General features: G+C 37.2%; 1 protein-coding gene across 4 annotated transcripts in view; it reads left to right on the top strand.

Moving 5' to 3' along the window:
• Positions 1 to 22,393, top strand: part of TBCEL (tubulin folding cofactor E like) — a 77,819-nt gene that overhangs the window by 15,512 nt on the left and 39,914 nt on the right. For all 4 annotated transcript variants that reach the window (XM_044751711.2, XM_044751710.2, XM_014858839.3 and 1 more), the window contains 6 exons: positions 5,783 to 5,933; positions 7,638 to 7,777; positions 14,331 to 14,512; positions 15,829 to 16,085; positions 18,999 to 19,125; positions 20,905 to 21,021. In XM_044751711.2, coding sequence (XP_044607646.1) covers positions 5,801 to 5,933; positions 7,638 to 7,777; positions 14,331 to 14,512; positions 15,829 to 16,085; positions 18,999 to 19,125; positions 20,905 to 21,021 — 956 coding nt within the window. In that variant the 5' untranslated portion in view covers positions 5,783 to 5,800. The remainder of the gene's footprint in view (positions 1 to 5,782; positions 5,934 to 7,637; positions 7,778 to 14,330; positions 14,513 to 15,828; positions 16,086 to 18,998; positions 19,126 to 20,904; positions 21,022 to 22,393) is intronic.

Genomic DNA, 22,393 nt, shown 5'->3' with positions numbered 1-22,393 from the left:
CTGAGAATACTTCTAAACTACTTGAGAGTGTTTCCGTCTTCTCCATTATCTTTATGCTACAAAAACTCCTCCTGGAGATTTAGTCTCATACTAAATTAATGCATACTTTGAATTACTGCAATTTACTTTTTAGAACTGTAAATCAGTTCCCAACTATTTGCTATTCCAGTAATTTGAATCCTGCAGGATTGGCTTCCTACTGCAGGAAGCACCACTCTTTTCTTTGTTAGTCTCCACAGTGAGGGCCCAGGGAGGCCTGAAGCTCCCAAAGCATCCTTAGGCTTATGGCTTTGTAACCTCTCCCTCCTAGAGCTGGGATGGTTCCACAGTCATGATAATTTGGATACAGTTTGGGTAATTTGGATGAAATATTTGGATAACTTCTATTACCTCATTTAACTTGCCTAGCATAGGAAGTGACTTGACCCTGCAGGCCTGAGGGTATCCTTCCAGCCCTTCTGTACACTTCCTAGTGGAGATTTTGCTTTGCCCTTGTTAAAGCCATGGAAAAGCCTAGAGAACACTCATCTGGCTCTGTCATCTTACCCCTTTATCTCACCTCCATCTCTCATTTAATTGTAGTTTAGTTCTGAGGCTCGGGTGTGTTTTGTCCTGCTTTCTTTTTCTTTCCCAATGCTGTTTCACAGAAGTATCTGTTTCATTTGGCCATCTGTTTTATTTCTTTTCTTCCTCACTCCCCAATTCCTTTTAAAATTATTATTATTTCTGGATTCTGCATGGTCCAATTTGGATTTTTTAAATAAATGATTGATAATAATGAAGAGTTAAAAAACTCTTTGACAAATTATTAGGTCATTCCCAGGTATATCACTTGAAACTGTTTTATGTTTTGAAAAGATAATGTTTGAAAAAAAAGATGATATATGTGTCTGGTGAGTTGATGGGGTTTAAATGGGTGATGGCAAAAAGCAAATCTTCTTTCTACCCTTATTCCTCATTTCCTCTCTCTGGAGTCAACCATAGACACTAATTTTATTAATTTCTATTTTGTCCTCCTGGAGGTAGTCTATGTATATAAGCAGATAAATCTATTTTTTATAACATTTAAAATTTATATTTTGGGACTCTGTGGAGTAGTATTTATATTTTTGGAAGTTGTGAGTGAGGCTGGTAGTATTCATACTTTACGAAGCATGGTACGCTACCATGAAGTTTTTTTGTGAAGTAAATATTGACCTTGCATACCAGCATGAGGAAATACCTTGTATATCCTCCAGTGTTAGTGGTCACAAATGGCCTATTTTCTGTTTTCAGTTGTGTTGAGTTTCGTACTAATTTGACCTGATCCTTTGATTGGGAACATAAAGTACAAAGTGTTTGATAGCAATTGAGGACCCTTAGGTGACTAGATGTTCTGTTCTGATATTAATCTATTTGGTCAAAGTGTCTGAGCACCTTATCTTCCAGCTTACGCTTTATCCTGACTTTCTCCAAGCACTTTACAAGGGCATATTATAGTCAGCATTCGAGGCACAAAGGAGTTGAGATTTTCACAGGCACACTCCATTACTTAGTAATGGAACCAAGTAACATCACCCAAGATTCCTGGCCCCCTGGCTTTAAGCACCAATTCAGAATACTTTTACAAATGCATTAGAACTCTGCCAACTGTAGAGGTAGTCAGATGTAATTTGACACCTGTGCTTTCCAGAAAGTCATAGACTACCCCTCTACCCACCAAAAACCTTTTAAAAAGCTCCAGTTAAAGATCTTTTTCCATCCTGTATTTCCTCATTTTTCAATTTGTTTGGTTTTCAGTTTTCCTTTCCCACCTGCTGTTCCTCCTCAAACTGCCCCAACAGATTTTGAGTAGATTTATGTTACTGATCCATTTTGCAATCTTAATGTTCTAATTTAAAAGCCATGTATTAACGTCTATACTATCTGCATTCCTGGAAAGCTATTCCAATAGAGTATCCTGGAAAATGACCAATGAAGGCGCCTAGCATTGCTTTTAAGTCTTTAGAAAATAAAGAAGAATTAAAAAAAAAAAAACCCAGACTACTTGGAAGGGTTATTAAAGCCTGGGGCCATGAGGAATAACTTTTTTAAGTTCCCACGATTGCTTGCTCACTAACACTCATTTTAACTTGAATATGTCTCTAATCTTACCATCCCTCAGTTTGTCTATATTTAAATTATGTATAAGATTATTGCCCTTGAATTGAATAGGTTTGAGTTTAAGTGGTTCTGAAGCTTCCTTTTAAAAAGATGCTATTTAAACTCAGTGACTATTATTTTGACACTGACAGTTCAGCACCCTCACCACACACTTTTTATTCTTTTGAACTGCCAATTGCATAGAAGATAGCAATGTAACTTCCTTGACTTTTTGTTAAACATTTCTAAAAGTTCTGTTGGCATTCTGCTTGAGACAGGTCTTTGATTAGAACTATGGTGCCTGTCACTAGTGGCACAGCGCCTGCTCTGTGCTGTCTGCTGTTGGTGCTCAGTTTACATTGAAAAAGAACCTTCCCACCTGAAGGTTCCTGAAGTCCTAGATGAACGCACACTTCAGTTTTGACACAATCAGTGCTGGGATGGAGGACAGCAGCAGACGCTAAACATTCTGTATGGATAGAAAGAACGAACTGTCTTAGACTAGAACAGGCTCTATCCTTTAACTCCCGGGTGAGGATCCTGACAGGCAGCCCTGTATTTTCAAGGTGACTTGTGATATATTCACTATGAAATGTATTCTGTAGCCTCAACTTTGGTAAATTGTACAGACACAACTTTTGTTCAGTAGATTGACATGTGCTCAGTGAGTGTCTACTCTGCATTATAGGCATTTGTGAATTGATTTTACAGAGTATAGTAGACATGGTCCTGGTAGTTATCTAGAAAATGGGCCAAGTTTAAAGCCCACTTTTATATTCATACCTTTTTTAGATTATTATTACAAATCTGAGAGGAAAATTTTAGCCCATCCATAGGTGAGAAAATTAGAGAGAGGTTAGATGACTAGCTTATGTTTTACCCAGCTAGTAAATGACAGAGCCCATTTTCTATGTCCATGTGCTTTCTAGAAAGCACACTACAACTTCCATGGATAGTGGATAACATTTGTGTATTTTAGAGCCTTACAACAGCCTTGTAATCCCAATAGTACGTTTGTGTATGTTAGAACTCTACAGCAACTCTAATCCAAGTAGTATAGATATTAATATCTTATTTTACAGATGAAGACATTTGCATCCCAGAGAAATAGTGTCTTTCTTGCCTGACGGCACAAAACTATTAAGTGATAGAACTGCGTGGTCTTAAACCTACTGCCCAACCTGAATTCTCTGCTCTCTCTAAGCACACTGGAGGCTAGTGATTTTAGTACTCAGCAACACTTCTTAAGCCCTTACCATGTATAGCACTGTACCAGATGCTTTGAATGAATACTAAAGAAATAGAATTACAAAGCTCCACTCCCCTTTATAATGTGATAGTGGAGTTAAGACACTCACATGAGAAAAATACTTAATGTTCGGTATAATTAAACTGTATAAGCAAAAATAAACTAGTCCAACATTGTGAAGGAAATATGTCACCACCAATGGTAAACAATGTGCAACATTATCTTGTTAGCATCAGGCAGCCTTCTGAAAAGTTTTTTAGGGCTCATTCCTGCTGGTTTCTTCCAGGACCATGTACCAGTAGTACTTTTTAGCCTTTCCGGCTCTACTTGCTACTTCTCTGTAATCTATAACCATATTCAGGTCTCTCCTATTTTAAGAGGAAAAATCTTGACAGTTGCCCTCTATTCCCTACTCCCTCCTGTTTCTGCGTAGCTTATCAGCCCATCTTCCTCCTCCCCTTCTCATCAAAATTTCTCAAAATGTTGACTATGCAGTCTACTCTCTGGTTGTTCCCTTTCTTTTTCTTCATGACTCTGCTTCCTCTGCCTGACCCTTCAGTATCAGTGTCCTTGAGTGTTCTATTGTTCTACTGTTCTTATTCATAATATTTCCTGGAGCCTGGTGATGTCCAAAGCTTCACCTCTAGCTTACATTTCTCTTCCAACTTCTGACTGTTTCCCTGCATATTCCAGAGATGCCCCAGATAGAACATGTGTAAAATGGAATTCATCATTTTCCCCCTTAAAACTAGATCTCTTCATATTTTCTTTTTACTTAATGGTATCACCAGTCACCTGGTCACCTGTACTAGAGACCTGGGGGTCAGCCTTGACTTCACCTTCCCCTCAGCCCCTGTAATTCCTGAAAAGCTTGCTTTCTAAATTGATCTTGAATCTGCTACTATTTGTACTACTACTGTATTGCTTCAGACTCTCATCATCTCTCTTCTGTATTTTTGCAGTATCTTTCTAACTCTTCTACCTGACTTCAATCTTGTTTCCCTCATATTTATTAGCTACACAACTGCCAGGGTGAGTTTTCCCAAAAAATTGGTTGTTGCGTATTCCCTTCCTTAAAACCTTTCGTTTCTTCCTGTTTCCTGCAGAATAAAGTTCAGCCTCTTGATGTAGCATAGAAGATCTCCTCTGAGGTTCATATTTAGATACTCCTGATGCTGTCTTCTATTAGATGTCTTGTGGTTTCTCATATATACCATTGTACATTCTCATTGCTATACCTTTTTTCATGATATTCCCTCTTTGAGTATTCTTTAGCCTCCTTCCTTTTTCTGATTATTTTAGTAGAAAGCTTGATATCTGATAGTTGGAACTACAGAGGTCAACTAGTTGCCTGTATTTTGATTGATATTTAATACAGATCATAGGCTAGCACCTCAAGATAACGGGTTAGCAGGTTGTCAGAAGTTAGCATGTTGTATAATATTATCTGTTTTAACCTATACTAAATACTGAGAGGATGCTGGAGTTACTGCATCTTTGGACCCTTAGCTGAGGTTAGACAGTGAAGACTCTACCCAAACTCAAAACCAAAAGAAATGACATTCTGTAGTAGTTAGGATTAGGTCTATTTATAAGTAACTGAAAAATGGAAAAGAAGAGTGGCTTAAATAAAATAGAAGATTATTTATATTTCACTGAAATTCCCAGAGATTTGCAATCCAGAACCAGTATGGCAACTCAGTTCCATGAAATCTTTAGGGACTTAAGTCCCTTTAAGCTCTTTGTTCCACCCTCCTTAGGGTGTGTTCCTTGGGCCCATAGTCCAAGGTGGCATCTGTTTTCTAGGTAATAGAATTGAGGTGGAGACAAAGAAAGAGGGCAAAGAGCACACTCTCTTTATCTTTTAAGGATGATTCCCAGAAGCTGCCTCAGAAAACTTTATTTCTATCCCATCGACTAGAACTTAGTCATATACTCATTCCTAAATAGAAGTAGCTATGGATACAGTTAAAAATTCTTTTACTATGGAGGAAGAGAAAAATGGATCTTGAGGGATAAATATCAAAGGATTCATCCAAACGTTTTAGTCTGATGTTTAGTCTATACCTTCCTTTTTTCTCCTTTTTTCCATTACTTACCACATGAACCGTACGCACGAGCCAAAAGTCGTCTTGTTACCCTTTGTTCAAAATGATTGCCTCCTGTTCTAAATCTTGGAGCGCTTTTAATCTGTATTACAGTTATCATATGCTGACTTGTATTGCTGTCATTTGTCCTGCGTGCAGCTTCCCGAAATCCTAAGGTTTCACCACAGTGTAAATTTCTGTGGGCAGTGACCACGTCTTAAATGTCTACAGTGCTTAGCCTAGTGCCTTATAAATAATTAGTTCTCAATAAATATTTCTTGTATGAGTAAAGAAATAATTTTCATGATTTATTGGTTTCTTGTAGAATTTTAAGGAAAGGAAGATGGATCAACCTAGTGGAAGGAGTTTTATGCAAGTATTATGTGAAAAATATAGTCCTGAAAACTTTCCTTACCGCCGTGGTCCTGGGATGGGTGTCCACGTCCCAGCCACACCTCAGGGCTCTCCTATGAAAGGTAAGCAAGATGGGGCCTAAGACATTTATTTATTGGAGGTTACTTAAGACATTTAACCAGAACATTCCCTTATTTGCAAAAGATTTCCTCTATTTTGGATTATGAGTCAAGTAGTCTTTCTCCCTTGCTATGATTTTAGTTTTTTGAAAAACCTGAAATGACTTGTTTTCCTTCAGATTGGCCAAAAGGCATTTTAGTTGCACTCACAGGACAAGAACAACACTTGAGTGATAGTATTTCAAATGCCTATTTTTTCAGGGAACTCAGAGTGTGCAAGATTGTACAAGACTCGCCTGTGTCCTCAAGGACCACAGCCTAATTGCATTACAAGATATTCACATTTACAAATATATAACACGATGTAGTTTATGATGAGACAAATGACTGGCACAGTGATTGGGAAAGAAATTTAGAAGAGAGTTAATAATATGATCATGAAAGGTTCAAAGCTGGGATACTTGAACCAATCCCTTCAAGAATGTGGCGTTTGGTTAGAGAGGAGATAAAGACATTCTAGGAAAGAGATTATGACATGAGCAAAGATCTACAACTAGAAAGGTGCAAGGTATGTTTTTTGCTTATGTTTTACTTTACTGTTGTAATTAACAGTTTTTGGAAGTAGTTCTTTATAATTATATGGGATTAATATTGAGGAGTATTTTAGTTCTTATGTTCAAAGGTCACTGAGTGTTTGTTGTTTCTGCATACAACTATCTTATCACTCCATATAAACTGGAATGGCAGAAAGAAATGAACTTCCTACTTGGTGATTTTTTTCAGGATCCATTCCTAGTCTGAAAAATTTGATACTGATAAGTACTAAGTTGAAAAACCATGTAACTTGAGGCCTCCATTAATAAAATATTACCTTTGTGAGTCCTTGTTTTATACCAAATAGAGACAGTGTGGTTGAATTCTCATGTTTATTCTTTTTAGTAGAGGTAGTAAGAGCAATTTTATTGACACGTGTTTTTGAACCAGGCAGTAGTTTGACTACCCAGTTTGATCAAATTCATTGAATAGTTTAAGACTCTGGAACACTTTCTCCCATTACAGTTATATTTTTTAAAAAGTCTAATTTTTGTAAGGGGCAAATTCTACACAGATTGAAATGGGAATGATTGATGGACAAGTATGAGAAAGAGATGCAGATTTTTAAATGGATCCATTTAAGTGAGGGCGATTTCTTGAATCATATGAACCTGAAGAACAGAAGTGCTTTAGCGCATAGACTATCTAATGGTTTGAGATAATTTTCAAAGGCAGAAAAAGGTGAAAATATACATCTGACAGAGAGAAAAGAGCTATCTAGAACGACACTTTTGAAGTAAATTATAAAAAGAAAGAAGAGGCCATTAAGAAGACAGTGGTATTTCAGACATGAGTCGCCTGGATCTAGTGTTCGGGTGATAAGATGATAGCACGGATGATGGCTCTGTTGTTGCTTCCTGAGATGAACAATGCTACCGGGAGTTAAAGCGTATAGGACATTTTTGGTGCTACTGGTCCACTACTTCTCCTCTCCTCGTGGACCATACTTAACCGTTTCCCCTTAGAATTCGGTACTCTTGGATTCTATCATATCCTGTATTTTCCAGGTCCTTGTGTAATTTCACACAATTTGATTTTGATTCCTGGGGGCTGAGTGTATGTAGACAAGAATTAGGCTGACATAGAAAGTGTTTTGTTTCCCCCGTGATTCAGATCGCCTCAACCTCCCAAGTGTACTGGTGTTGAACAGCTGTGGAATAACCTGTGCAGGAGATGAAAAAGAAATTGCTGCCTTCTGTGCTCATGTGTCGGAACTAGATCTTTCTGACAACAAACTGGAAGACTGGCATGAGGTGAAGTTTTTATATTGCTGTATTCTGGTGAGATGCGGCAATAACCATTGTTTTATTGTTTGTTATGTATTCTGCTGAATTCTGGGTCTCACTCGAGATTCTTGTTGTCTGTATATCTCAGGATAAATAACCCACTTCAACTGTTTCTATGGTGATTTTTCCGTTAGCTTTGTTATTCTAATTAGTTTTTCATTAATGTAAAAAGCACTGAAGAACTTGATACCAGGTATCAAGAGGTTAATGAGACTACAGAGATTTGGACTGCTGACAGTGCATTAAATTCTCTACTATTGCACTAGTTTACACATCCTTTGCTCATTCTCTACTACTGCTTCAATATTTCTCCCTACAGTTTGACATAAAAATTGCTTGAGTTTGAAACTAAGATTATAAAAATATTTCTTCTTTTTTTTTTTTTAAAGATTTTATTTTTTTCCTTTTTCTCCCCAAAACCCCCAGGTACCTAGTTGTATATTCTTAATTGTGGGTCCTTCTAGTTGTGGCATGTGGGACGCCGCCTCAGCATGGCTCGATAAGTGGTGCCATGTCCACGCCCAGGATTCGAACCGATGAAACACTGGGCCACTGCAGGGGAGTGCATGAATTTAACCACTCAGCCACGGGACTGGCCCCAAAAATATTTATTCTTGTTACTAAAATTTACTCCAAATATTTTAGAACTTTTCCTTATATTATTAAGTCTTTTTGGTGGTTTGACATAACTGATGTCTTATGATCTCAGAGTGACTCTAAACCAAGTACACAAATAAAATTATTCTCATCTCCTCTCTTATTATTATATATACTATTAATAACTTGATTATAACATTACCTGATGAAGCTACCATTAAGAATAAGGGAAAAATAGTTCTTCCTAGTCGATTCATTCTCTTGCCTTAATTTAGGCTCTTAATTCTTGCTTGGGCTATTGGAAAAACTTCCTAATGGGATTTCTTGCCTCTAGTTTTATTCTCCTTCCTCTAAGCTGTCTTCTACAGTGCTACCAGACTCCTTTTAATAAATGAAACATGATTATGACATGCTAGAAGTCCTTTAGTTGCTTTTTGTTGCCTAGAAACTAAGGTCTGAACTCCCTAAGCGTGGCCCTCCATCATATAGCCATTTGCTATTTCTAGAGCTTTATCTCCATCTTTAGCCATATGCTTTTTCTTGCTGCTCATGATAAACTCTTGACATGAAAAGCTTCCTTGCTTGGGTTCATCCTGTATCTATTGCTCCCTCTCTCCTCTTGTCTGCCTGGCCACTTCCTACCTATCCTTCAAGACTCGGCTCAAGTTGCTATTCCTCTGTGAAACTTGCCCTGGCTCTCACTCAGGCAGTCAGATTATCCTAGCAGCTGTATCATGCTGCTAGGAAAGATTTATCACCATGTAGTGCCATCACTTGCTTATTTGACAGTTTTCCTACTAGACTATGAGCTTATTCAAGTAGAGACTTTTGTCTTTTTTATCATCAGCACTAAGCACACTGGGCGCTCAAATACTTGTTAATGCGTTAATGAACAAATGATTCTATCTTAAGGATTGATGAAGACCATTTGCTTCAACTTTTCGTGTTAGCTTAAGAAATTCACTTAATCTTTTAGTGCTTCAGTTTGCTCATCCCTAAGACAGGGCTGCTGATAAAATTAATCATTGAGGCACTTTGTATGTATTAAATGCTATGCAAATTGTAAGACAGCTTTCTTGTTTCAGAAAGATCTATCGATAACCTAGTTTTCTTCAGTTTTTCTTATGTTTATCCATTTCATAGTCTCGTTTAATTTGATAACTCTCAGTTATATTTCCTATTATTAAGATGTTTACCAAAATTCTTTGAGGTGCATGTCACTTGATGTCTACGTGACTTGTTAATATATACAGATTTACTAGGCTGTTCCGTGAAACAATCTCTATTTGTACATGTATTTATTCATTGATCAACTTATCTAAACTGCTAGTATAGTTTACTGTGCAACAAATTACATTCTGTGCCTTTTTGGTCTTTTGAGATGCTTAATTGACATGCATGCTGTGTTCATACTGCACAGACGCAAAAAAACTACCTTGTCAATCCTCCTTCTCCACGATTCCCACAATAGTCCTACTGCTGAACCTCTGGCAAGATTTATGACCTGCATGGGTGACAAGTCAGACCAGATCTTCCTCTGAATCGTTTCAGCTCCTATGTTCTCAGGCTGATTCCCCTCAATTTGTTTCTTTGGGAGTATAAAATTTCACAAAGGTTTTGTGCTTTGTGCTTTGACCTGTGCTTTGAACACATGCATATACTTTTGCTACCTGGTGGGAACAGTTTCATAGTGATGTAGTGCTACCTCAAAAGAACGATTTCTGTCAATATGGATCAGAACACGGAGTTCGCCGTTTCTCTGCTTAGATAAAGGTCTACACTAAATATTTCCTAGGCCACATTGACATATATAGCCAGTTTATTTGTACTCTACTTGTGCTCAGTTTGTATATTCCTGTATATGCTCTTATAGTTTGTTTTCAAATAAACGTTTGTTGCTGCTACCCTGCAGGTTTCCGTTTTCCAATTTATTTTTGTATTCCTCGTTCCTTTATATTTTGTCCTTAGCCTTAACTGTAGTTGATCCCAATCTTCTACAATGTATATCAGAGCACAGAGAGATGAGAGAAATACTGACAGCAAAAGAATATTGATTTTTAGGATTGATTAAACTCTTTGTTAGGCTACAAATACCTCATATGTCACAGTTGGGATTTTTTTCTTTTTTTGTGAAAGATTAGCCCTGAGCTAACATCTGCCGCTAATCCTCCTCTTTTTGCTGAGGAAGATTGGCCTTGAGCTAACATCCTTGCCCATCTTCCTCTGTTTTATACGTGGGATGCCTGCCACAGCATGACTTGACAAGCAGTGCATAGGTCCACACCTGGGATCCAAAGCGGCGAACCCCAGGCCACTGAAGCAGAATGTGCGAAATTAACCACTACACCACTGGGCTGGCCCATAGGTCACAGTCTTAAGACATTACATTTCAACCCTGTTACAAGCCATATATCTGATGACTGGAAAGATCATTTGTCCGTGGCCGTTAGCTTACTTTATTTCAGCTGGTATTTGATATAGCAATGTGAACAAAATAATATAGTTTATTCTTTCACTGTTTCATATGGTCACTAATATTATGAGCAACTTCTTTTGTAGTTTAAGCTACTGGCTCCTGTATATCCAGAGACTAAGATAAATATGAGTGAGAAGGGGAATGCTTTTGAGGGAGGCAAAAATTTGTCTCCATCCTTCTAAAATTGGGCATCTATGTGTAAAAGAAAGATGCATTTTTTAGCCTTTGACTTGAATTTTTGCCTAAGTAGATTTTTGTCTGACCTTTCCCAAGGTATCTCCTTTTTCCTTCCCTCCTTATCAAAAGCATTTTATAAAAGAAATTAAACCAGGTAGTTGAGAGGAGAGAGGAATTAGCCACTCAGAAGAGGTAGAGAATAGCTTGGGTATAAGTTACAGATTGTTATCTTGCAACCCTTCCCCTATTTTTCTTAAAACTTTAGTTTCCTCCTTTTTAGAAGCCAGAGTAGAGGGTCCTTTATCAAATCATAGAATTGTGGAAGCCTGAAAGGTGATGTAAGTTCATCTCCACGTTTCTGCACGTGAGTATACTCAACTCACTCTAGCAGGAAGAGTCTTTTTTATTTTTAGAGTTTAAAAAAGAGAAGTCAATATACTGCCCTGGAAACTCAGTTTGTCAGCCTTTGCTATTAGGACGTTTTTCTGTCATACATATATTTACCTGTGTAATGAATATAATATTTTCCAGGATCTAATCATTAATTTAAAGTTATCCAAAAATCCTTTTTAATTTTAGCCTTTTAAAGATAATATTTATTTATTTATTTATTTGAGGAGGAAGATTAGCCCTGAGCTAACATCTGTGCCAGTCTTCCTCCACTTTATATGTGGGTTGCTGCCACAACGTGGCTGATGAGTGGTGTTGGTCCGTGCCTGTGATCTGAACCCACCAACCCAGGCCACCGAAGCAGAGCGTGCCGAACTTAACCACTACACCACAGGGCCAGCCCCGAAAATATTTATTTTTAACATATTATTTTTCCTGCTTGAATTATTAGATGATAGTCCAATTTTGTCTTTTTAGAATATTCCAAGGCTAATGAGTTATTATTCTAAATGTTTGTTCTTATTGGACTGTAGTATAGATGCAAACTGTGAAAAAGATTATATCATGTATCTGCTAGCCTTGGGAATGCTCCCAGAAATTGCTTCAAAAACCCTTAAACTATCCATTTTTGGGGTACTTTCTTCTTTATTATAAAAATAAAATATGAAGTGTGGTGGTTAGCAAAGGGTTTAAGTTTTTTTTATTTAACTGGGGTTGTACTATAATTAGCAGTTATCCTTCATGCTGTAGTTGGAGCATGATTCCTCTTCGTCTTTTTTTGCCCTTAAAAGAGGTAGAGCATAGCTGGTCATCATCTTCTGTGTGAAAGTCCTCGTATCATTAGTGTTCAGGTGGCAGAAGGCAGCAGAGGGCTGCTCTCTGTAGACTAGCCGTGTTGTGACCACAGACTAAACTCCACATCCTAGCCGTATATCACGCAAATGCCTGATACCATTGGTCACAAAAGGTATCAAGCAGGAGAGTCTGTGCAGAGCGGGAAAAATTTCTTACGTTTTAAACTGAAGCCTGGTGTATTTTCTCTAGAAGATAGCTCATTTCTTTATTTGTAAAATGAGGATAAAAATGGTACCACTTGAAAGGGTTAGTGTGTAGAATAGATGAATAATGTATGTGAGGACTGTTCCCTCTGGTATACTTCTCTGAACCACCTTCTTGGAATTCATCTTCTCCTCACTGATTGTGGAGCTCCTGAGCTGAGCAGTACACAGTAGATCTCATAGAAAGTACAGATTGCTTTTTCTTTCTACCCATAGTTCTCAACACTGGATACCTTTTTGGGGTTACTTATGGAGCTCTGAAAAGAAACACGTATTCAGGTCCCAGCCATGAAGCTTGTCTCACCTATGAAGCTTCTGATTCAGTTGTTTATGGTGGATCCTGGGAATCTACCAGTGGCTCTAAATATGACATACTTAAATTAAAATAAATATGGTATGGCATATAGCTAGGGTTGAAATATTGGTTCATACTATAGCTGCATTAGTAATCTGATTTCTTGAATGGTTTTGTGCCATTGATTTATTCGACAAACATTCAGTGCCCACTAGTCAGTAGTGAACTAGGTAATTATTACTCCCACTTTCATCGAATTTGCTTCCTGTTGGGGAATAGGTAAGGATAAAAGTTTCTAAAATATGTACCAATCACTGTGTTAAGTGCTTTACAGGTCGATCTCAGTTCTACCAAAAATCCTGTTAAATAGGTGAATACTTTTTTCTCTCGGTTACAGATGAGGAAACTGAGATTTGGAAAGGTTAAGTAACCTGTCAAACCACACAGCTAGAAAGTTCCGAAACCTGGTTTGAACCCAGGTTTTCTGACTCTAAAAACAATTCTAACTCTTCTGTTGTACTCATTTTCTCATAACTTTTAGTTAGCACATTGCCTGGCTGTTTGATGCCTAATACATTTACTGGGCTGCTAGCATTTATTTCATATTTGTTTAAGCCAGGTCTTCTTTTTTTTTCTGGTTATATTTATAATTTACTATTTGTGGTATATTGGAAAGAATAATAGCTCTGATTTTTAAATCCTAGATTTTGCTTCTGTAACTCTGAAACCTTAGTCAAATTACTTAATATCTCTGAGCCTCAGTTTCCTCATTTATTAAAATGAAAATGGTGTTAGCTATCTTGCAAGTTGTTTTGAGAATTTAGTGAAATAAGCTATATCAAAGAGACTAGTGCTATGCAGAGCAAATAGTTAAGGTCAGTGATGCTCATTTCCTATTTTTTTCTCTTTTATAACAAGTTGCTAGCTAGCTAAATTGTTAAGTTGGTGATCATCTTTTCTCTTTTGTTATGTAACTATAGATGCTTTTTGTTTTTGAGTAAATCTATTGTAAAGTTGGTACATCTTTGAATCAAGCTGAAACTGTTTTCTAAGTGATTGTGACTATGTAGTCAATTTTGAACGCTTGAATGTGGTCTTCAATAAACCTTTAATCAGCCTTGTACTGGAAATGGAAGGGAGGAGATATTCAAAGAGAGTTACATGACTCAATCTCAGCTCTTTAGAAACTTGTAGCCTAAAATGTAGTCATCTAAACTATCTTTTCTCCATTTAGCAAAGAGAGTGTCATATAGAGCATTATAAAAAACCTTGCCAAAGGCAACATGGGAAATCTTTCTTTTGTACCATTGCTTTTCAGTTATGCCACTATTTCATAGAAGGAGATTAATTATTTGCCAAGATTTGTTGAAATTACTTGTGTCCCTCTGTAAGTACCATCACTAAATAGGACTCCTGAATGTAAATGGCCTTTGGCGTAGAGACCCATGTACTTAGGCTTTCTTGAGAGTGTTTGCTATTTACAAGCTCTGATTACTGCCTGATATGCCTTTCTTTTTTTCTCCCTAGGTCAGTAAAATTGTGTCAAATGTTCCCCAGTTGGAGTTTCTAAACCTGAGTTCCAATCCTCTGAATTTATCGGTTTTAGAAAGAACGTGTGCTGGGTCCTTCTCTGGGGTTCGCAAACTTGTCCTCAACAACAGCAAAGCTTCTTGGGAGACAGTCCACACGATACTGCAGGAGTTACCAGAGTAAGCCCAGAGAGCGTGATGGAGAGGGAGCTATGTTGCCATCTGTGTTAATACATAGAATTAATGCTGATCTCCTATCTCAGAAATACTAGAACTGCAGATGGAATGGAGAATGAGGTTAGAAAAATGAAGGAATTAGAATGAGGTGTGAGGGTAATCTAGTAGCATTTTCATTGGAATACTTGCTCAGTGTTGAGTAGCCCCAAGACATAGGATATGTCATCCTTTGGCTAGAAAATATCCCTGAGAAGCACTTATCATTTCTAGATCAACCCAACCCTTCTCCATTTTAATCTTGTGATTACCTGATGTCAGGATTTTGCCTCAGCCCTTTTCTTGGGGAGGAAAAAAAAAATCATAGTATCTCTAAAATATGTTAACAGTCAGATGATTAAGTACCTGGCTGGCCTGATGGGAAAATGGGCCTGGTATTCTTTCCAATAATTTAAGCAAGAAATTATTCTTTGGTTTGTCAATTTAGAAATGCTTTGTTATCTTTTGTTTTTATCTATCTTTGTATATGCACATAAATATTCAAAGGAAGTAGTTTAAAGAAATATACGAAGCTGTAGTTTCTTTGACCGTCTAAATGTGGAAATTATCAAAGCCTTTCAGAATCTGGTCTCAGCGCACTTATTCCATCTTAGTTTCTCACTCTTACTCCATGAGGGTGGTTTCCTCACTGCATGGAACATCTAGCATGACATCGAATGAGCATTTAAGTCCCAGTTCTACTTACTAACCATGTGACCTTTGGTAAGCTAAGTAACCTCTGAGCTCTGTTTCCTGGCCTATAAAATGGGTGTAGTTGCATTCGCCGTGCGGAAGTGTAGTGCAGTCTGTAAAGCTCCTGGCACAGGGCCTGGCACGGTGCGGGAGTTCAATGACAGTTATTATTTCTGGTTCTAAACATTGGCTCATGTTGTTTCTGGACTTGCCTCTGTCTCCTCTCAACCTATACAAGCCCACCTCTCCTTCAGGGCCATGCATTCTTTCCTCATTATTCTCACTACAATTTCAATTCCAGTCCTATAAGAACTACATAGTTAGTACCGCTTAATTTAGCGCTTAATTGTTTAGGCACCAAATTGACTTAGTACTGACTGGGTCATATCATTCTCTGCTGCTTTATGGATTTTAAGTTTTGTCTTCCCAGCCATATTTTAAGCTTCAGGAAGATATCTTTATGTTTTCTCTACAACATCTAGCAGAATGTCACACAGAGTAGACACTTATTTATTTATTGAGTGAATGAAATAGATGCAAAGTAGAAACTTAACTGCTTTAAACAATGAAATGTTTCTTTTTCTCTGCAGTTTGGAGGAGCTCTTCCTGTGCCTTAACGACTATGAAACAGTGTCTTGTCCTTCTATTTGCTGTCATTCTCTTAAGCTACTGCACATAACAGACAATAACCTCCAAGACTGGACTGAAATACGAAAATTAGGAGTTATGTTTCCTTCACTGGATACCCTCGTCCTGGCCAACAATCATTTAAATGCTATTGAGGAGCCTGATGATTCTCTGGCCAGGTTATTTCCTAATCTGAGATCCATCAGTCTGCATAAGTCAGGTGAGGTACAGGCTGGTCTCATTCTGCGTGCAAATTGGTCTGAGCTTATGCAGGAAATGCAATCAAAGCATATTTCTTTCACTCATAGCTCTGCCTTCTTATAGGATGAATTTTCAAGAGTGACATGTAGATGGATATTGATTAGCTATATTTAAGGCATTCATTTTCATAAATGCTCTGATAAATATCGAGTGGCATAGCATTATATTAACTATTTATATTTCATAGGTTAAAGGGGTCATGCTATGAAAGGAGTGAAATGAAATTAGTGAATTGTATAGTAAAAGAAAGTAAAAAGAGTACGGAGAATGGTAAACTAGACTATTTTATCTGAATTTAGGTTAAGGAATCACAACCTCCTATGCCTTTCAAATGCTCTTTTCTTTTCTAGTATTTACGTATAATCGATTGCCCGTTTCTTGCCATCTGGTTCTGTGTATCACAAGAATGAATATTTTTAGCCTGTGTTTTTTTTTTTTTGAGGAAGATTAGCCCTGAGCTAACTACTGCCAATCCTCCTCTTTTTGCTGAGGAAGACTGGCCCTGAGCTAACATCTGTGCCCATCTTCCTCTACTTTATACGTAGGACGCCTACCACAGCATGGCTTGCCAAGTGGTGCCATGTCCGCACCCGGGATCCAAACCGGTGAACCCTGGGCCGCTAAGAAGCAGAACGTGCGAACTTAACCGCTGTGTCACCGGGTCGGCCCCATAGCCTGTTTTTCAAAATTGATAAACTTTATTTTTTAGAGCAGTTTTAGATTCACAGCAAAATTGAACAGAAAGTACAGAGTTCCCGCATACTCCCTGCCACCACATGTGCACAACCTCCCCCACTATCAACATCCTCCCAGCACCGAAATGATACATTTGTTACCATCCATCCTCCATTGACACATCATCACCCAAAGTCCATAGCTTATATTAAGACTCACTCGTGGTGCTGTACATCCTATGGATTTGCACAAATGTGTAATGACCTGTGTTCACCATTATAAAGTCATACAGACTAGTTTCACTGCCCTAACAATCTTCTGTGCTCCACCTAGTCATCCCTCCCTACCCCCTAATCCCTGGCAACCACTGATCTTTTTCTGTCTCCATAGTTTTGCCTTTTCCAGAATGTCATATAGTTGGAATCGTACAGTATGTAGCCTTTTCAGATTGGCTTCTATCGCTTAATAACATGCATTTAAGTTTCCTCCATGTCTTTTCATGGCTTGATAGCTCATTTCTTTTTAGCACTGAGTAATATTCCATTGTCTGGATGTCCCACAGTTTATTTGTCCCCTCACAAACTGAATGACATCTTGGTTGCTTCCAAGTTTTGGCAATTATGAATAAAGCTGCTGTAAACCTCCATGTACAAGTTTTTGTGTGGGCATAACTTTCAGTTCATTTGGGTAAATACCAAGGAGTGCAAATGCTAGATCATATGGTAAGAGTATATTTAGTTTTGTAAGAAACTGCTGACCTGTCTTCCAAAGTGGCTGTACCAGTTTGCATTCCCACCAGCAATGAGTGAGAGTTCCTGTTGCTCCACACCCTCGTCAGCATTTGATGTTGTCAGTGTTTGGAATAGGTAGTGGTATCTTACGGTTGTTTTAATTTGCATTTTCCTGATGACACGTGGTGTTGAACATATTTTCATGTGCTTACTTGCCATCTGTATGTCTTCTTTGGGGAGGTGTCTTTTCAGGTCTTTTGTCCATTTTTAAATCAGATTGTTCATTTTCCCATTGTTGAGTTTTAAGAGTTCTTTGTATATTTTGGATAAAAATCCTTCATCAGATGTGTCTTGAACAAATATATTCTCCCAGTATATGGCTTTCTTCTCATTCTCATGACATTGTCTTTCAGCTTATTTCTTAAAACAACTATGTAATTAAAAATAACTCTAACCTATAGTTGAAAAAACATAAAGAGTTTAATTTGCCATAGGGGTATAAGAGTGAGAATTAATTTTTAAAAACCATTATTTTGCATAAGGAAGCTGTTTATTTCACAACTCCGACACCCCTTGAGCTAACAGTATTCTTCCTCCTGGAAGGAAATGCCATTCTGAAGGGAAGAGGAGGGTTGAGACTTGGATGCTTATGCACCAGTCCTCATAAAGTGCTCCTCTGCCTTTACCGTTGCTGAAGGTTGAAAGAAACAGGAAGGGGCTACGTTGGTCTCTGAAATGGATTTAATGTGTTATAAAATCGACCAGCTTTATGATTATAGGAATATTTTTTATACCACTGCCAAGTATTGACCTAGATGATACATTTGCTCACAGCCATAGGAAGAGTTTTGTTTTAGGACTAAACGATCTTAATTTGTTGTGTGTTCTCCTGCCTAAGGGTTCAGGGTTTTTATGTTTTTATTTTTTTGTTTTAAATTTTGAATCTGTTTTCTCTGTCCCCAAAATGAGGACAGTGTAAGAGATAATATTTAGTTTCTGGTTTTATTGATCTTGCCCCACTTTAGAATTTGTTAGGTAAGAATTTGAGTATGACGGTATCAACTCTGATCAATAGTTACGTTCTATGAGTCTATATTTGGTGAAAGAGTTGATTACATCACTTTTTTATTATGTAATCTTGGTATACATCCTGCTTACTGAAACCACCAGTGACCCCCTTTACAAGCCATTTGGTTGGAGACTCAGTAGATGAGTGGATGTTGGAGAATAAAGATGTCTCTCCTTGACCACTGGGATCATAGAGATAGGAGAGGCTATAGGGAAGTTTTTAGGGTATTTAACTAGATTCCATTCTGTCCTTGGATAAGGAAAAATTTCAGGCTTTCTAACTAGTTTATGATTATTTTAACATTTCAGAAATTATTAAGTGAAGTAATCTTCTTTTTGCTATGTGCCTATTTGTGTGCTTTTCAGGATTTGCTTAAACAATTTATTTCTCAAATTAGGTTTGCATTCCTGGGAAGACATTGACAAACTAAATTCATTCCCCAAACTGGAAGAAGTGAGATTATTAGGAATACCTCTTCTGCAGCCATATACCACTGAGGAGCGAAGGAAATTGGTAGTAGCCAGGTCTGTTGTCCTGATTATTCTGCTTTCTATTCTCAGGGCCTTATTTCATCAATCGAATAATGCATTATTTGTTGGGGGGAGTGCACTGTAAGTTTATCCATCTCTTGAACAGACTCTGTTTGAAGGAGCTGCTTCTGTAGCTCCAAATCCTGGAAGAAAAGGGATGCAGTATGATGAGAAAAATGTGAAATATAGTTGGCCTGCCAAGATCACTGAAAAATTCCCTTACAAATCTTTTCTATTTTTATACTTTTCAATATTTGCAATATTTGAAGTGCTGTTTTGGGTCATGAAGAAAAAGTAGGTATAATAGAGAATCAGTTCTATTTTGGTTGTCCTATTTTCTGTTAACATAGTGGTCGTTTAAAGTGTAAGTACCTGAAAATTGGGCTGTTTCATTTGTGTAAAATTTAAGAAAACAGCATCTGTGTTTTCTTCTTGAATATAGATTGACTTAAATATGACTACCATATTGTTATCTTCTTATTCCAACTCCCCTGCCTTTTGTTTCTCAGACTCTGCCTCCCGCAGACTACTGGAATGTCCCATGAGTGTTTATTTTTGTATGCCCCTTTACCAGTAATAAGATTTGGCTAAGATGTAAAGGGCTATGGAGTTTTGATTTGTTCTCTTTGTGTACTACACATGGTAGTTTTGAAAGGGGAACAGTAGGCTTTAAGGTTCCTTAAGCAGGTTTGATATAAGAAGAGGTTTTTATTTTTTTTTTTAAGATTGGCCCTGAGCTAACATCTGTTGCTAGTCTTTTTTCTTCTTCTTCTCCCCAAAGCCCTCCAGTATATAGCTGTATATTCTAGTTGTAGTCTTTCTAGTTCTACTATGTAGGACGCTGTCTCAGCATGGCTTGATGCGTGGTGCTAGGTCCGCACCCAGGATCCAAACCAGTGAAACCCTGGGCCGCAGAGAGGCCCAGCACGTGAACTTAACCACTTGGCCACAGGGCTGGCTCCAAGAGTGATTCTTTAAACAATGTATTGATCTTCCTGATCAGCTAACACCTAGCAGATCCTACTGCTTTCCAGTTGTTAACATACCCATTAATATCTCACTGAAGAAATATATTTCAGCATACTTTTCTTCTAAGAAGAATATCTTGCAATAGTCCTTGTACTTTACTTTCTTTACACAATTCTTTTGTAAATATAATAAATTAATTCTTGAACCAAATTGCACTGATTACTCTCTACAACTGTACTGTCCAATGTGATACCATTAGCCATGTGTGACTTTTGAGCACTTAAATTATGGCTAGTTTGAATTGAAATGCGCTGTAAGTATAAAATATACACTGGATTTCAAACACTTTATGAGACAAAGAATGTAAAGTATCTCAGTTATTTTTTTAGTATTGATTACAGTTGAAATTATTAAATCCTGGATACATTGGGTTAAATAAAATATATTATTAAAATTAATTTCACCTTTTTTATTTTAGTCTTTAAAATATGACTACTAGAGAATTTAAAATTACATATGTGGCTTGCATTATGTTTAAATTGGACAGTGCTGCCTAGAATCTTATTTTGAAAGGTGAGATATAATTGTAAAAGGTCAGTGTCATATCTAAAAAAGAAACTTTAGGTATTTTTGGTCCTTTTATTTTGTATCACTTTAGTTCATGTCAGTAGTTACATACAAGCAGAGCCACATCAAATGTGTCCTTTCAAGAGAATAAGACTTGGCCTCAAACCAATAATTTTATTTCTAAAGCTAAGTATTTTTAGTATCTTAAAATGTCTTTATTTTGGTTTTTACTTACAGATTGCCATCAGTTTCCAAACTTAATGGCAGCGTTGTTACTGACGGTGAGCGAGAAGATTCTGAGAGATTTTTTATTCGGTACTATGTAGATGTTCCACAGGAGGAAGTGCCATTCAGGTAAAAACTCCTCATCAGCTTAGCAACACTGTAGTGAATATGGAGGCAATTTAAGAATTATTTTAGAGGAAATCTAGTAATTTGTTATTTAGCCCTCTTAGAGGACTTTGGTGATGGATTTGAAAAACAAGGAAGAAACGCAAAAGCACACCTATTTTATCTCACTTGCCACAGTGTGTTTCTTCTAACTTTGCACTTGTATCAAGAAGGTTGGGTAAGTATTTGACTGCTTCCCGTAGTTCCCACTCCATACTCCCTATTGTTTGATTCCTTTTTGATCCTCTTCTCCAGGGTCACATTTTCACCTACCCCCAAAATTGATCTCTTCTTTCATATTGCATCTGCTTTTAGGATACACTAATTCCTGCAATTTGGAAGATTTGGCAGATGTACACTAGGTTTAAAGGATATGAGAAAAGAACTGGCAAATAGACTCTTGAGGAAATATTAAAGGAATTAGGATAGTTGATTTTGAAGAGAAATGCTGAGGGCTACATTTGTAATTACTTTTAAGAATATGAAGAGTTAATATATATAGTTTGGTAGGTTTATAGTTTAATACTCTGTAGCAGGTTTGATATAAGTAAATAAACAGGAAAAAAAATACTCCCGAAACAGGTTTCTAGATGTTGGTGACTAGAACTGGTTACCAAAGAAGTTATACACTTTCCTTAAAGACTTGAGAATACTATGGAATCCCGTTTGACAGGCAGAGTTTCAGATGAACGAGGTGCGAGTTGGGACTGAACGTGTGTCAAATCAGTTGGTCCTTCTGGTTACAAATTTCTGTGATTCTAATTCATTCTTTCTGAGCATATCTAATTTTCACCAAACTTTTCTATTATAGGCTTTAAGGGGGTTGATGTTCTGTAAGGCTCAACCACTGCTGTATAAAAAGATTTTGTGGTATTATTAGTAGTATTTTAAAGCCTAAGTGTTTAAAAAGTGTTAGACAAAGTCAGGATTTTGAAGATAACAGTTTAAAATTAGCTAAGAACAGCTAAGTAGGGAGAAAGATATTAGTATGCCGTTTAACACAACCCAGGAATATTAGGTTAAACTGCGTAAAATTTTGTGGGGTAAAACATGGTCTAATATTTATAGTTTCATTTGGTTCAATCTAACGTATTAATAGAAGAAGTAAATATTCTGGTTTTGAGCATAAATCTGTTATTATAGTTTACTTAACTTCCATTCTGCTATAAGTAGTATATATATATGCAGTAAATTGTTTTCCATCCCTAATAGCATAATTATCCTAAAATGAATTTATGCCTCTGTACTAGTTGGTGTTCATGAATGCAGGTCATAGAAATCATCTTTAATCAGGGGAGAAATTTAGTGGAAGGATATTGAGAAACTAAAAGAATTG

Source organism: Equus asinus, chromosome 20 (genome assembly GCF_041296235.1).
Source record: "Equus asinus isolate D_3611 breed Donkey chromosome 20, EquAss-T2T_v2, whole genome shotgun sequence".
Taxonomy (NCBI): Eukaryota; Metazoa; Chordata; class Mammalia; order Perissodactyla; family Equidae; genus Equus; species Equus asinus.
The sequence above is the reverse complement of the archived record's forward strand: the minus strand, read 5'-3'. Positions and strand labels throughout refer to the sequence as shown.